Source organism: Ictalurus punctatus, chromosome 26 (assembly GCF_001660625.3).
Source record: "Ictalurus punctatus breed USDA103 chromosome 26, Coco_2.0, whole genome shotgun sequence".
In the NCBI taxonomy this organism is placed as follows: Eukaryota; Metazoa; Chordata; class Actinopteri; order Siluriformes; family Ictaluridae; genus Ictalurus; species Ictalurus punctatus.
In genome coordinates, this window is record NC_030441.2 from 12,443,851 (window position 1) to 12,460,426 (window position 16,576).

General features: G+C 39.7%; 1 protein-coding gene across 6 annotated transcripts in view; it reads left to right on the plus strand.

Moving 5' to 3' along the window:
* itsn1 (intersectin 1 (SH3 domain protein)) overlaps positions 1 to 16,576 on the plus strand; it is a 58,448-nt gene that overhangs the window by 39,274 nt on the left and 2,598 nt on the right. For 4 of the 6 annotated variants that reach the window (XM_053676133.1, XM_053676132.1, XM_053676136.1 and 1 more), the window contains 14 exons: positions 788 to 963; positions 2,181 to 2,226; positions 2,342 to 2,463; positions 3,467 to 3,590; positions 4,739 to 4,930; positions 10,571 to 10,692; positions 12,233 to 12,339; positions 12,837 to 13,020; positions 13,165 to 13,263; positions 14,390 to 14,557; positions 14,701 to 14,913; positions 15,280 to 15,401; positions 15,771 to 15,853; positions 16,389 to 16,472. In XM_053676133.1, the coding sequence (XP_053532108.1) occupies positions 788 to 963; positions 2,181 to 2,226; positions 2,342 to 2,463; positions 3,467 to 3,590; positions 4,739 to 4,930; positions 10,571 to 10,692; positions 12,233 to 12,339; positions 12,837 to 13,020; positions 13,165 to 13,263; positions 14,390 to 14,557; positions 14,701 to 14,913; positions 15,280 to 15,401; positions 15,771 to 15,853; positions 16,389 to 16,472 (1,842 nt within the window). The remainder of the gene's footprint in view (positions 1 to 787; positions 964 to 2,180; positions 2,227 to 2,341; positions 2,464 to 3,466; positions 3,591 to 4,738; positions 4,931 to 10,570; positions 10,693 to 12,232; positions 12,340 to 12,836; positions 13,021 to 13,164; positions 13,264 to 14,389; positions 14,558 to 14,700; positions 14,914 to 15,279; positions 15,402 to 15,770; positions 15,854 to 16,388; positions 16,473 to 16,576) is intronic. The other 2 variants (XM_053676135.1, XM_053676137.1) reach the window with 1 other exon arrangement.

Below are 16,576 nucleotides of genomic sequence, written 5' to 3' on the forward strand. Positions count from 1 at the left end.
ACAACAAATAGAGAAGTGAGAACTCTGACCTGAGTACAGTTCAGTCAGTATTACCCAGGGTGGAGAGATCATCAGTACATCAGCTCACTGCAGAAGTAAATGCTCTCAGTCTCATGTTTTAGCTGGACTCATGTTCTACACTACCGGTCAAAAGTTTAGAAGCACTCATTCTTTATTTATTTATTTGTTTCCATATTTTAGAATAATAATAAAGTCATTAAAACTCTGGAGTATAACAAATGGAACTATGGGAAATATGTTGTGATAAAAAAAATCCTAAATAAATCAAAATAATTTAATATTTCAGCATCTTCAAAGTAGACCCCCTTTTTGCCTAGAATTTCCAGAAATGTATTCTTGGGATTTTCTCACCCGATTTCTTGAGGAATCTCCCCGAGATGCTTTTTAAACAGTGTTAAAGGAGTTCACACCTACACTGGACTCTTATCAGCTACTTTTCGGAATATTTCGCTCCGAGACGTCCGTTTAAAATAAATATTATTTTGTAAATACAATGTTAGTTTTCTAATGAAAGAAACGAATATGTCGGCACGATTATATTTTTGTCTACAACACCGATTTCAAACATTTAATCATGCACCTTCATATCAAAAGGGTTTTAACATCATGACAAACATTTCAGTCGAGTGTCCACAAACTTTTGACCGGTAGTGTACTCGTCTGGCACCAGGGTTAGTGATTACTGAGTAACTTCTTATCGAGTTTAATGATTCAGTGCTCACAAATCCAGATTTAATAATACTTTTTTGTTGTTTTTTTTAATGAGTTTCCACAGAGTACATAGCGATGTACACGTATGAAAGCAGCGAGCAAGGTGACCTGACCTTCCAGCAGGGTGATGTCATCACCGTGCTTAAGAAAGAGGGAGATTGGTGGACGGGAACAGTAGGAGGCAAGACGGGCGTGTTCCCCTCCAATTACGTCAAGCCCAAGGACTCTGAGGTCAGACTGTCCACTCTCCAGATGGCTGATCAGACACTATAAAGCTGAACCAACCATTCATAACTGTTCACAGCCCTTTCCTGTGAGGGGTGAAAAAATAACATAAATAAATTGATTTTTTTTTAAAAACAGGAAATGAAATTGCATGTGAAGTGAAAACTGAAGGGGTAAACTAAATGGAAAACGAGTTATAACCTTGAACAAAATAATAATAACATGAATTATAAGGTCATTATAATAAACATATCACATGCCACAGACCGTGTAATGGTGAAGTAACAAGTATTATGTGATTTTAAAAAAGAAAAAGCTTCCATGTAATCTCAAACGTAATATATAATACTATAACGCTGTGGAATTCTGATTGGTCAGAAGTTAATACACTTTCAGTAACAGCATAAATACACTCATTTTGTTGGACGAAGGGCATTCCAAGAGTGCTTATATTTCATATAAGTGTACCGTGTGTATCACTGTGTGCATCAGTCTGCTTTTCAGGGTTCACCACATAAAATTGCAGTTCTAGCAGCAGTCCCACTGCTACATCGTCAGCGGACGTGGCAATTGATGCATCTTTCATGACTATAACTTTGAAAGCTCATCAGATGAAGATGAAAAGGAAGAAGGGAAGCACAAATGGGGGGGAGGGAGGGAACGTACAAATCAAATCGATGTGAGCCGGCTAGCCGACAGGCTGTAAAGTCAGCCCGGCTTCCTCGGGATCAGTTTCCGCTAGCGGAGCAAAAATAAACAAAACGTTTGGCCACAATGTCACTTACTCGATTTTAATTTCTTATTTATTTATAGAACTCTTGTATAAAAGCAACAGTTGTTATTTAGCGCTGTCGCTCAGCCTGAGGCTTCATGTTTACGCCGAATCACAGCCGTGTCGATATTCAGTGTGAGCGCACAGTTGCGATCTTATTAAACTTGCCTTAACTTAAACTTAGTTGAGTTAAACTTGCCGTTATTGGAAAATATCACCTTTGGGGTTATCACTAACTCCGATTCTCCTCTGGCCACATCGCACCGACCCGTTTTTGATTATTTTCCTATAACAACACATTCATTCTTCACTTAATCATTATAAAAGTGATTCGGTTGATTATTTTATCATTACTAATAATTAAGTCACTTTGTTTATCATTTGCCATACATCATTTTGTCGTACTCAAGTTAAAAAAAAAAATCCTCTGTCATTGCTTCTTCTTCTTCAGGGTCTGGGGCCTGCTGGGAAATCCGGAAGTTTGGGAAAGAAACCAGGTGCGTGTTCCACAGGGTGGATGCGAATAATACTATCCTGGGTTGTTGTTTTTTTTGTTTGTTTTTTGTTTTTGTTTTTAAGCTAATGAAGTCGCTTGTGTCTCCTTTTCTTCAGAGATCGCTCAGGTGATTGCCCCCTACACTGCCACTGGGTTAGAGCAGCTGACTCTAGCACCTGGCCAGCTCATCCTCATCCGCAAGAAGAACCCCGGGGGCTGGTGGGAGGGAGAACTACAGGTGTGGAAATAAATACACACACACACACTATCTTTTAATCTGTATTTCCATGTGTGGACACACATTTCTGTCTCTTTCTCATGGTATACATCCACTTGCAAATTTTATTAGGATGTGCCTCCACACGGTGTCCCTCTGCTCTCTTTTTCTATTGATTTGTTTATGGTATTGTTATGGTCATAAAGAAAAGAACATCAGACATATATCAAGCATGTTTGAGGAAGTAACTTGTTTAGTACACTGTTTGCTACTTCATGTTAATTTAATACCATATAAAATGAATGTCATATTACAATGACATTAGAGTACAGTAACCTAGCTGTAGAAGCAGGTGAGCCTGTTTTACTGAATCTTAACGTGCGCACAGCAATCCACTTGGCTAACTGTCTCGCTTTATCTCATTAGCAGACTTGATATGATTTCAAACACGATGTCCCAAGCACACTCGCATAAAATCTTATTTGCATAAAATCGAACACTCCTGAGCTTTTGCTGGTACACGGCACTATGATGCTGAGAACTCGCAAGTGGATACATATCGTTATGTATAATGAAGCGTGAACACAGACACATTCTACTTCATTCTCTCTCTCTCTATTTGAGTAGAAAAGAAAGACAGAACATTCTGATTCATCTGACCGTTTTGACCTTGTTCCCCAGCATTAACTGTTGATGAGTCATATAAACGTTGAGTAAGCATGCCTTAAAAGATGTTTCCCACTCAGTCATTCGTTTTGCCTGAGGTTGTTTATTTCTGACAGTAAACTTCTAATTTGGTTTATACAAACCTTCCCAGCCAAGATAATCTGCCTAAAGCCTGGTCAAACACGCTTTTCAAAACAGCTTGAAACAAACATCTGCCAACTGGCAAGGTTCATATTTTTTGCCGAACAAGGTATTCATAGGTGAAAGCAGTTTTGTTCCTTTAGCTATAGTGTGTCTGTCATGAGTCTTAGAGCCGAGTTCAAATTGATGTCCTGTATTTTTCCACTTTTAAACCTAGGCCAGAGGAAAGAAGCGTCAGATTGGCTGGTTCCCAGCTAATTATGTGAAACTCTTAAGCCCAAGCACCAGTAAGACCACGCCCACTGAGCCAACTCCGCCCAAACTGCCTACACCAAATGCAGGTACATGCATCACACTCATTTCACTTAGCGATTTATAAGGGTCCAAGCACCGGTCCAAGGGTCCAAGTTTCATTTTTCATAGGATCTTTATTTATGTTTTTAATTGCTTTTATTTATTGGATCAAAGCATAGAAGAGGCTGGAACCCTATTGCTTTTCTTAGGATTTTTTCTAATTCTTTTTCCCCGCTAAAACGAGTCACGCAAGCGTATAGACACAAAACTTCAAACGAGACGGTCAGACTGCACCTCTTGTCGGTGCAGTAACGCAGGGGTTTTCATTGTGGCCAGTATCCTGAGAGCTTTAGAGTCGTACAAACAAAATTACAGCATGAGCCTATCAAAATTCAGAATCAAAATGTTCGGCTCTATTATTCTAGTCGCTCGCTACAGAAACCGTAGGGAAGTCTGTTTAAAGTGTAGTCTGTTTAAGTCTGCGTAGTCTCTCTCACATCTTCATTTTTGCTCTACATGTCATTAAATGAGAGGCAGTGGAGCGCTGAAAAGAAGTTAAAAGCTCATTGCAGTGTTCTCACCAGAGGCGCTTTTATAAAGTGATATTACTTATACAGCAGTGGTGCACATTTATAACAATCAAATCAGTTTACACATTATATGGCATTATTGGCTCTGTTTGTTTTCCTGTTTGGCACTAGGACTTTGGTTGTTTTAAAATGCTTTTGAAAGAGTTTTACTCAAGACACAATGCTTAAAGAAGACTTGAATAGAAGAAATGAATAAGAAAACAGCTGTGAAGCAGTTTGAAAGAAGTTCTGTATTAGGACAAATAAATCACAGTGCAAACAGGATTTAAAATTTTCTCCTGTTTCTCATTTCTGGCCTCCTGGTAAATCTCCCAGCACTTTCAGATCTATAACACTGTACCTTCACAAGGCTTTATTTTCAGTCGTCTCTCATTAGTGTCAGGTCGATTAGTGGGTTTGTGGAAGATAGACATGGGAAGTCAGTGTGGGAATGAAAAGAATCAGTCTCCACGCCCAGGACAAGCCACTTGACTTCGACTCGTGTCTGAGGCCAACCTCCAATGTTTTTGTAACATTTTTGTGATGACAGTACGATCATTGATCAATTGTTTGTGTTGAAATTCATTGGAGTTGCTTGTTAAAATGTGTGGTGTTTGTGTGTTCAGTGTGCCAGGTGATCGGCATGTACGACTACACGGCTCAGAACGATGACGAGTTGCCCTTTGGGAAGGGGCAGATCATCAACGTGCTGAGCAGGGAGGATCCTGATTGGTGGAAAGGCGAGCTGAATGGTTCCATCGGCCTTTTCCCTTCCAATTACGTCAAACTGACCACCGACACAGACCCCAGCCAGCAATGTGAGTATAAATCAATGCCCTTTCTCTTTCTTTTCTCCTTCTTTTTTCTGTTTCCTTTCTCTCTTTAGTTATCAATGGCTTTGTTCTCACAGCAGGGCGAGTCGGTTTTATTTTTAATTACACGTGACCAAATCAGATTTGTTTGTTCGAACTGTAGTCCCATTTGCTCGGATATCCATTTTGTTATAATAGAGACAGGCATGTGTAAGCTGATTTAGTCTAAAGCAGACAAAAATTACTTGGCTTTATAGTAGCATTGGGATTATGTTATGTTCAGTTACGGTACATAAAAAGTGAAACAACAAGGCCACTTTTTGTTGCTCCAAGCTCAGGTACTCTACGCTCCTGACCTGCCTCGGTGATGTGATGGTTTTTCTCCGTGTTGTTGCTACAGTGCTCTCCAGAATTATTGGCACTTTTCATAAAAATGTGCAAAAGTGAATGTGTAAAATAAACACCATATACAATAAAATACATTTTACACTCAGTCAATAGGAGAAACTATTTTTCTGACAAAAAAACAAAGCATTTTCATCGGAACTACTTTTTCTTTTTTAATTTCAGGATTTTGTTTTTAAAGAATGTCAAAATTAATTCCATCTGAAGTATTTTAGATAAACGCAAACTAATCAACACCCAGGAACCTGTCATTTCCTTTAAAAGTGTGTTGTGTTTCCCTGGGGTTGCACACATCCCTCTGATAAAATCTTTTACACAACTTTGAACACAAAAGGCACAGATGGCTGTTGACCTGCACACAGCAGGTAATGGACATAAAAAACAACAGCAGTTAGAAAAGACCATTAAACACGGTTAGGGCCATAATAAAATTTCACATATCTGGAACTGTTGGGAATCATGGACCCATTGAGCACCCATTGAGTTGGACCCATGAGCACGCTGGAAGGAAAAAAGAGGCAAAGACCACATTTTTTGTTTTGTTTTGTTTTGTTTAGTTTTTTTATTCTTGTGTTTGTCAAGTTTCAAAATCAGCCGTTGAACACTTTTACAACAAGCAGTTTGTAAATGTTGCAAGAAAGAAACATTCCCTGATGGCATCTCGTAAAATGTGTCTGAACTTCAACAAGCATCATGAGAACTACAATGACCATGTCATGTGACCAGAATCAAACATTTAAATCAGAGCGTCTCAACCTTTTGTAACTAAAGCCCCCCAAGCCTCCCCGTATTGGAGGAGACCAGATATAATGATTATCCATTCTATATAAAATCTGTCTACATACAACCTAATCTATCATCTGTTTTTGATGGATAGTTGGTAGTTTTTTTTTTTTGTTTTTTTTTTTGTTTTTTTTTTTGCTTTTATACTTTTTTAAAATTACGTTTCATAACTTTTATAATTTTTTTTAAATCACGTTTATAAAACTATATAACGGACAGGTATGGAAGATGAATGATCAAAAATATAACTATAGTGTTATATACTAGTGTAACACTGTGTTATATACATAGTGTTTTTACATAACACTATAACTACTTTGAACGAGAACTAGGCTGTTATACTGTGGGCTGTTTTACATGTAAAACATGTTGCGTTTTATTCATCTTGTGTTCTAAAAACATTCGCATAAGAAGGATGTAAATTGGGGAGAAGGGCATGTCTCGTTATCCATGACATCTTTAAATCTCCGACTCTCAGCCCCTCACTGAACAGAGCAGACTGAGAGGTGAGAGTGCAGTGGGAAGGCAAGACCTCACGCTTGCATTATAGTACTGGAGACATTTGGAAAGTTGCTAAGGTTTGTCCAAAAAGTCTCTAGATTTTTCATTAGGCACTTTTTTTTTTTTATTAAATAAAGCAGTCTGAGTTGACTACACTGGTCTGCACTGACAGCTAGATAAAAGGCAGGCTAAGCTCTGCCTCTCCCCAACAAAAAGAAAATAGGAGAAAGTGTGAAGTTTTTTCCATTTATGTACATTATATTTGAAAAGCAATACAATATACCGAGTACCCAAATGATGCCTTGTCTGTGGTTTTTTTTTTGTTTTTTTTTTGTTTTGTTTTTTCCTTGAAAACAATTTGCACCCCCTTCCGATCTCTCCTGGTTGAGAACCACTGATTTAACTCATGCACACCTACATTCATTAAGGGTGCCAATAATTCTGTAGGGCACTGTATTTATTTCTAACATTAAGATGCTTCATGCACCAAATCACAGGATTAAACACAAAAGGATCATTCCATCTCAACTGGTCCAGTACAGGTTGCTCGGCAATTTAAAAAATGTATCACTCCAAAAAAAAAACAGTCAAGCAACCAACTTGACCATTTCTGGACCACTCGAGATGGACTGATCCAGAATCTGATTAAAAAATATAGTGACTCGGACTTATTTCCGATGCCAAAATATCAGATTTGAGCTCTCTGTATGAACACAGCCATTATCTCTGTCTCTGTCATGCACTGTCCCTCTGAAGCTTTCTCACACTAATTCTCTCTATCCTGCCCACTGTAAACACTGACAACTTGCCACATTTTGGGTCATGTTTGAAATGTAAACTCTGATTTAAAAAAAAAAAAAAAAGTAGAATAGTAAATACTACCAAAGGACGTACGGCCTTGTTAATAAAGTCTACGACCTCTTTAAGGAATGTTCTTAACATAATTCCAAACTTTATGGTTTAAAAGGTTTAAGGAATTACTCAGCCCTACTCTGAGCTTTTTTAGAAGGGTGGGTTAGGTTTTTGCCCATGTCTGATCCTCTTCCCCGACCACACTAACACTGCCCTCCCTCTTGTCTCCTGCATCTCCTCACTCGCATGTCGTAGTGTAACAGTGCCGTCTCTCGTCGTCTCTCTTTCTCTTTACGTCTTCACACCTGCATGTTGTGTCGTCTTGTAAGGCCTCCTGTGTTCATTCTTAGTCTTCCAAGCTTGTACTGTTTGCACATTGTGGGTATCTTTTCATTCTTTTGTTTGTTTGTTTGTTTGTTTATTTTTAAACCTGATTTTTTTGTTTTGTTTATTTTTTACTCCGTTTTTTTGCTTATGTGCTGTGTTTTCCTCTTTCTAGGACTCTTATGTTGCCCATTTCCCACTCAGCCTTGAAAGTCCTCAAAGCGACCCACTATCCCCTATACACTGCCCAGCGGGATGATGGGAGATGGAACCCCCCCACATTGGTCATGTGACTGCCCCTCTCAGCTGGCTTTGTGGCCAGAAGAAACGAATCCCGAATACTGCAGAAAGCGCAGTTGTTAAGCTCAGTATTCAGAAATGTAGACACACGCAAAAGAAAAATTATATATATTGCCAAGCAGCATTCTAGGCATTTAAACAGAATGCTTAATTTAAAAAAAACAAAAAAACAAATCTTTAACACTGAATAAATTAACAACTATGACTTATATATGGACTATAACCATATGTATGATTGCTGGATAGTGGGTCCTTTTGTGGCTTTCTGTGATCTTGTTCTGTATCTTCGCTAACGCGATTAAAATCACAACCATTTGGCGTTAGGCTCTTCCCACCATTTGATGTTAAGCTCCGCCCATTCACTAACAGTTGCCTTTTTGCTCCTTCCAAGCCCCACCCCCTGACCCCTCATTGGACCCACAGCACCACAGAAAGACCCACTATTCATGTTCGGTGACCTGGTAAACATATACGTATGTGTCATAACTGACCTGTATCTTATCATACCTGTCATACAAACTCAAGTGGGTTCACATATTTGACTAATTTTTTATTTTTTTATATTTTTTTTTTGGTATGGCAAATATGTATTTCTTTTCATTCATATGTTGTAAAAATATTCACTGTTTGATCAAAGTGAGTAAAACTCTTTGATAAAACAACAGGTCCTAGGTCCTGGTAATGAAGAAGGACCTCATGGCTGTTGTGTGTAATTATTAATAAAAGACGTAGGTGCTGTCAGTGATTTTGATGGGCAGGATGGGACGTCTCCATTCATCCAATCACACGAGTCCGTGTTGTTCGTTACATGTTCATACCCAGACTTCGGATGAGTAGATCTTGTTTGCGTTCCTGCTCGTTAGTTTTTTTTGTTTGTTTGTTTGTTTGTTTGTTTTTTTGGGGGGTGGTTGTTGTTTGTGTGTGTGTTCACTGTTATGTTCATTTCATTTATTTCACAGTGTTTGTGTGACAGGGTTGATAAAATGGTGTTACAAACCAAATAATGCACAACTGCCACTTAGAAGAATGGTACAGCAAATGCTAGTGTATATGTTATACACACACACACACACACACACACACACACACTTTATGTTGGATATGTAAAGACTGCAGTTCCCATTGAGGCTTCAACGTGTTAATTTCTTGTATAATTCTTTCGCAGTGTAGATCGAATAGTTTTGTATCTATAATTTCCTCTCTGTTTATATCCACTTGATTTATTCAAAATGATTTCTGGACCGACGAGGTCGGGCTGGAGAGCGCGTGAAGTCGCTTAAACGGCTACGTTCTATTTTTATTACGATCGGAACCGGTAAGTCGTGACGTTTTTGAAAAAGCGCACCGTGTAGAACGTGCGCGTTCCCTTTTTACACAGAAAAATAGCTCGAAATGAAGTCACCCGGCTCGATGAAATGAACATTCTCATGGAGTGCGAGTCCTACCATCAAAAAAAACCCAATCGAGGATATAACGATGTACAACGTTGAAACCTAACACTTACTTACTAATCACACATGGTAATGAGTTCAAAATGTTTACAGCTGATATAAAAGGAGATTCATGGTAAGAGCAAGTCCTTAGGCTTGTAAACCGTTGTTTGTTTGTTTTTGTTTTTCCTGCTTGTTAAGAAAAGGCATGACATTAATTTATGCTTAAACTTTATTGTACTGGTTGTACCATATCAGCTCTGATTTTTGTTGCTTCTTTTCTATCACACAACAGTATTGTAAACAGTATGTTCTAAACTGAATGAACTGAAAATGTCATTTCTGTTATCAGCCTAATGGGATGTTGTTTAATCTTACACACACACACACACACACACACATCCTCATTGTTTTCTCAGTGCAAAAGTATTAAAGTGTGCTGCTTACTATAGACTCTTTGGACTGCCCATCATTTTGTACACCTGAGCAGACTTGGACTCTGGAAGCACAACAGGCTTCTCATTCGATTTCACGATCCGTCATACTGTACATGTACATGAAATCCACCGCGTTAGTTTTATTTTTATTTCCTGCTTCGGTTTCGACACTCGGACAACAAATCCCAAACCGTTGCACTCGGTTAATGCAGCATTTTACGGAACGAGTAAATAAAACTGAATGTACAACTGAAACTCATATCTGATCTTTAGCTTTAATAAAAGTGGCATGTAATGTTTATAGAAAATAACGTGTAACTATTAAAGAACTCCATGGCAGTGGTGCACTTGTGTACGTTCTTTATTCTACTTTCACCAAACGGGCGTTTTTAATTCACAGCATGTGTGCTGTTGTATAAGATCTCTATTTTAATTGTATTGTAAACACATTGTAATATTAAAGCATGTTATAGTACATGTATAATATTGCTGTGTTAAGAACAATGTTCAATGTGGGTAAATATTTGTTCAGTGTACAAATTCAGTCTAGCTTGAGTACAGAACACCTAGGAGATGACAGGAGATGACAGTAGTGACCTTTGCCCTGTGTGCAGGGTGTGCTGACCTCCACCTGCTGGATATGTTGACCCCGATGGAGAGGAAAAGGCAAGGCTACATCCACGAGCTCATCGTCACCGAGGAGAACTACGTCAACGACCTGCAGTTAGTCACCGAGGTAGGATCAGAAACGGCTCCGTGGATTGTGTGCAGAATTTTTGATGCTGAAAGTTATGCAAACGAGCTTGTAGACGCTACTGACTCGGGTAGACTTGGGTACGGAGAAGGTTCTCCGTCGCCGCTCGCTAATTACACCCGGAATATTTGAAAAGACATATCCCGTTTAACTTCACGTTGCTGCCCATGCTGCATCACAGCGCAGTGTAACACACTCAGAGGAAAGAGCCATCTGCCCTCTTCCTCATACATGAGCTCATGGATACCTGTGAGTGGCTAGAGTCACCGTCCTTTACAGGGGGGCGAGGTTAACATCCATTTTGCTCCCTTGGCTTTCGGCCACAGATATCTGTGACATCATCAGGATTCAACTCGCAGTCTCCTGACAATTAGTCGAACCCTTTTCTGTTGTGCCACTTACGAGCTCAGCATTTCGGTGAGAATTAAGGAATCTAGTGTTTTGGTTTTGATCATTTTTTTTTTTTTTTTTTTTTTTTTTTTTTTTTTTTTTACAAAAGTGTATATTTTGAGCCCATTGTTCTTTCTTTTCCTCTTCGTACTACTTGCGTGTTCCACAATTCCACTTCTTTTGCCCTCTTTTTCTTTTTTTCTTAAATTCGTCTCTCATATTCTCCCTCTCTTGTTCTCTTTGTGATTCTCACCCTTTTTTTTTTCTTCTTCTTTGATTCTGTTTTTTTCTTTCCTACTTTTCTTTCATTCAGTCATTCTTTTTTTTTCGCTTTCCTTTCTTCATGTCTCACACACAGCACAGGTGCACACTGTAGGGCCCATCATCCCACCATCGCGCTCTCATTTCTTTCTCTTGTGCTTTCTTTCTCTTATTTATTTTTCTCTTCGTACTACTTCGTAAGCATGTTGGGGGAAAAAAAAAAGCTAATTCTTTTGCCGTGTTTATCCTTTTATCCTCCTCCTCCTTTTATCCTCGTCCTTTTTGGTTCTCTTTGTGATTTTTCTCACTCTCTCTCTCTCTCTCTCTTTTTCTAGCTCTCCCACTCTTTTAGTGTTCTCATTCTTTCTTTTATCATCCTTTCTTAATTTTTCTTACTTCTCTCCCATTCATTCTTTCCCCTTTTTTTCCTTCATTACATCCCCTTCCTCCCATTCCTTTCTTTCCTTTGTTCCTTTCTTACATTTATGTCATTTCACAGATATGATCTACATTTATCTCATTTATATAACTGAGCAGTTAAAGGATAAGGGCCTGGCTCGAGGGCCCAGCAGTGGCAGCTTGGTTCTTTTTCAACGGTCTTCTTTTCTTTCCTTCTTTCTTTCTTTCACTCTCTCTACGTCCTTCCTTCCTTACTTCCTTCCCCCTATTTCATCCACCTGTTTATCCTTTCGTCCCATTCTTTCACTTCTTCTCTCTGTTTCTTGCTCTTTTTTTCACCCTTCCACTTTTCTTCCTTGCTTTCTTTTCCAGCTCCTTCACAACCCTGTATTTCCCTCAAGAAATTGCAAATGTGCTCATGACTTGTAAGGCAAATATTAGAGTAGTGGTTCCTCACCTGTCTGTCTCTCAGACCTTCCAGAAGCCTCTGCTGGAGTCGGAGTTGCTGACTGAGAAGGAGGTGGCCATGATCTTTGTCAACTGGAAGGAGCTCATCATGTGCAACATCAAATTGCTGAAGTATGATCTCTGCTGCTTCATCCTGAACTATCAAACCTCACGTTTTAAATCCACTATGATCCATTAGGTCAGGCCTCCAAAAGAGTCCTAGTTATTGACTTATTTATCATGTAGACGGTTTTATACGGAAATGATTTGCTCTCACAACAGGGGTGTACAGCTATGGTCCTTAACGTCTAGAGTGGAGAACAGGTTGGTGATTTTTCCGTCGTAGTAGAGCTTCTAAACCTGATCCTTGAGTGATTATTTGAGTCAGCTGTGTTAAAAGAGAGGAATCTCCTGTGCACTGGGATAAGAGAGTATTAAATGTGGATTTTGGTACATCTAGGTATGTTTACAGTTGAAAAATTCATTGAGACGTCCTCTATTGTTGATACCCGAATGATGTATTGGAACCACAAGAAATAAAGTGTGTACATCCTTCAAGCCTTTTATTTCTTGTCAAACTCACTTACACTGACGAGGAGATACTGATTGATCTGAACGTCATCCCGCAGGGCGTTGCGGGTAAGAAAGAAGATGTCGGGTGAGCGCATGCCTGTGAAGATGATCGGTGATATACTGACAGCACAACTGCCCCACATGCAGCCCTACATCCGCTTCTGCAGCTGTCAGCTCAACGGCGCTACCCTCATCCAGCAGAAGACAGACGAGGTGCCCGACTTCAAGGACTTTGTCAAGGTAACAGCAAATCGGCTAACAGGCTGGCTTGTCATTTGCATCTCTTTCTAGTAGAAATTAGTCAAATGAATTATGGTGAGAGTTTTATTTTGCCTATCTGTGGTAAAAACACCAAATGTAAGTGTGTGTCTTTGTGTGTTACAGAGGTTGGCCATGGATCCTCGCTGTAAAGGAATGCCTTTGTCTAGTTTCCTGCTCAAACCCATGCAGAGAGTCACCCGCTACCCTCTTATCATCAAAAATGTAAGTGCACATACAGGGTCTTGGAGCCAAGAACTTAAAGGGATACTTTGGCCAAAAATGAAAATTCTGTCATCGGTTGCTCCCCCCCATTTTGTTCCAAACCCATAAGACTTTCGTTCATGTTCGGAACGCAAATGAAGATGTTTTAATGGAACCTGGGAGATTTCTGTCCCTCAAATTTACAGTCCAGGTAACTAAAACTTTCAAGCTTCAAAAAGTTCATAAAGTCATCGTAAAAGTAACCGAGCTGACGCGAGAGCCGACAAAAAGGCAAGTCCTCCTCTATGTCCAAATCTGCAGACGTCTTTGTTCCAAAGATTGTTCAGAGTGACTCGGTTTGTGTACAGCGTGTTGTTCTTCCTCTGCTGTAAACAGTGCAGCACGTCCGGGTCCGCTGCACTGTTTAGACGTCTGCAAATTTCGACGTAGAGGAGGAGTTGCGATTTTATTTTTTTTGGTCCGCTCTCGCGTCAACGCTACACGCATGCGGTGCGGTTCTGTCGTGAACATGGGTGGGAGATCTGTGCGGAAGTGAACATATTTTGTGAATAAAGACTTCGTTTCAGTTTATTTTTGTGCAAACGAAGCATTCGTATCGCTTCATAAATTTTGGATTAAACCACTGGAGTCGCATGGATTACCTTTACGATGCCTTTATGAACTTTTTGAAGCTTGAACGTTTTGGTTACTGGACTGTAAATGGAGGGACAGAATTCTCCCAAGTTCTATTAAAAATGTCTTCATTTGTATTCCGAATATGAGTTATGGGTTTGGGGATGACATGAATGGAGTAATTGATGACAGAATTTTCATTTTTGGGCAAAGTATCCCTTTAACAATCTGCCCACAGTTTATTTATGTCTGATTTACTCACAAATTACTGCATTTCAAATTGTGCCATTCATTTGGAAAAAAAAAAAAACCTCCTTCTTTTTAAAACAGCTTCAATCCAATTTCCAGGACATTTGTCCAGTTTTTTCTTCATTGTCATTTTCTCCTTTTTGTGACTTCACTGTACTCTCTCTAATTCCTACCTTTGTTATTCCCTTGAAATGAAGGTCTTCATCTACACCTCATTACATTTTGTATTACTGCATTACCGTTTATGATTCCTGATCCTGATTAGATTCTGGAGAACACTCCGGAAAGCCACCCGGACCACAGCCACTTGCGTCAGGCTCTGGAGAAGGCCGAGGAGCTGTGCTCGCAGGTGAACGAGGGCGTGCGTGAGAAGGAGAACTCGGACCGCCTGGAGTGGATACAAGCGCACGTGCAGTGTGAGGGGCTGTCTGAGGTGTGTGATGATCACATACACTTTCTTACTGTTCAGTCATGTCTTATATTGTGTGTATATCGGCTCAGAGGAATAAGTGTTGATGGACATGCATTTGATCCATATTTACGTTTCTTCTGAATTTTTTATTCTCTCTGTTTCAGCAACTGGTATTCAACTCGGTGACGAACTGCCTCGGCCCTCGTAAGTTCCTGCACAGCGGGAAGCTCTACAAGGCCAAGAGCAACAAGGAGCTCTATGGTTTCCTCTTCAACGACTTCCTGCTCCTGACGCAAGTCACCAGGCCGCTGGGCTCCTCGGCTTCCGACAAAGTGTTCAGCGCCAAGTCCCACCTGCAGTACCGCATGTACAAAACGGTGCGGTTTGGGATCTTGCCAGTACTTTGTACCCTACAGTCACCCATTGAAGGAGCTGCTACAAAGTGGATTGTGCCTTCTAAAGTACTGGAGCGTTTTATAGTTCTGAAGGCTAGCTCTCATCATATGATAGCTTAGCCTAGTAGTGGTGAATGTAGATGTTTATGATGTTCAAAATGAACCTTTTAAAAGCACAGTGTTGTCATGCTCTAGTGATCAGAAAGTCAAGGGTGTAAATCAAACAGCCTCGCCAACATCATTCTGGTGCTGAGGTTTTATCAGCCGCCATCTCCCTTTGTGTTTAAAAGCTGTACTATTCTATTCTATCTACTATAATAACGATGATTGTTGTCCTGGTGTCTACAGCCCATATTCCTGAACGAGGTTCTGGTGAAGCTCCCTACTGATCCATCTGGAGACGAGCCCATCTTTCATATATCGCACATAGACAGAGTGTACACCATACGGGCAGAAAGCATTAATGAGAGGTACACACACACACACAGACCTGCATTCACCCACTACACGTCTCTTCACCTTAATCTGCTCAGTACTGTTAAAACCTTATAGGAACTGTAATGTACAGTATAATAACAAATTACACAACCAGGCTAAGATTGTGCTCAGTTCAAGTTAAAGCACAAAACTAAAACCGATCCCACCAGAGTTTGTCACGCTTGGGAATGTTGTCTCCCATGCTTCTGTCACTGTCATTTTTCAGACATTACTATTAGAGCTTGTTTTTTTTATGTGTGTTGGGACACCACTAATAGAGCTACTGAACATGTAGTGATGAGTCTATTGTTGATAGTGCTGTGCTGATGGGTTGGAGTCTGATCTTGGATTGTTCTTGTCAGGACCGCATGGGTGCAGAAGATCAAGGCTGCGTCTGAGCTTTTTATTGAGACAGAGAAGAAGAAAAGGGAGAAAGCATATCTAGGTGGGTTATGTGTTATTCTAGTGTAAAAAAAAACAAACAAACAATAGAACAGGACCATAGAGTTTGGAAATGTGCAGTATATGTAAATACAGTATCAGTCCGGAACCATGTACATGCTTCATGTAAGTGCTTCACTGACAAATAAACCAAACGAGTTTTAGAATTTTAGGATAAAATGTTTGATTATACTGATATCTTTTAAAATAATCTACATTTTGATATATAACCAGTCAAACGATTTTACAGTTTGGAGCCCACAAGGCTACCATAAAATAAAATAAACCTCTGTCTTGTTCAAAATTTGTATACGACATCACTGAGATATTTTAATACAACATCATTGAGATATTTAATATCAAAGTGGAGCTAAATTTTCATCACCAGAAGATTGTGTTCAAACTTTCAGAGGCGTTGTATACAGTGAAGATTGATAGCAAATTGCAGTAAGGGAACAAAATGTATAAATTGCAATATACAGTACCATACTCTGTGTGTGTGTGTGTGTGTGTGTGTGTGTGTGTGTGTGTGTGTGTAGTGCGGTCTCAGAGAGCTACAGGCATTGGTAGACTGATGGTCAACATTGTAGAAGGAATTGAGTTGAAACCCTGCCGCTCTCATGGTAGGAATCTCCCTCGCTCTCTCGCTCACTCTCTCTCTAAAATATAAAATGCATTTTCTCTTTGGCTTTGGTACTGTTTGTGTAATTGTTTGTGTGTGTATGTG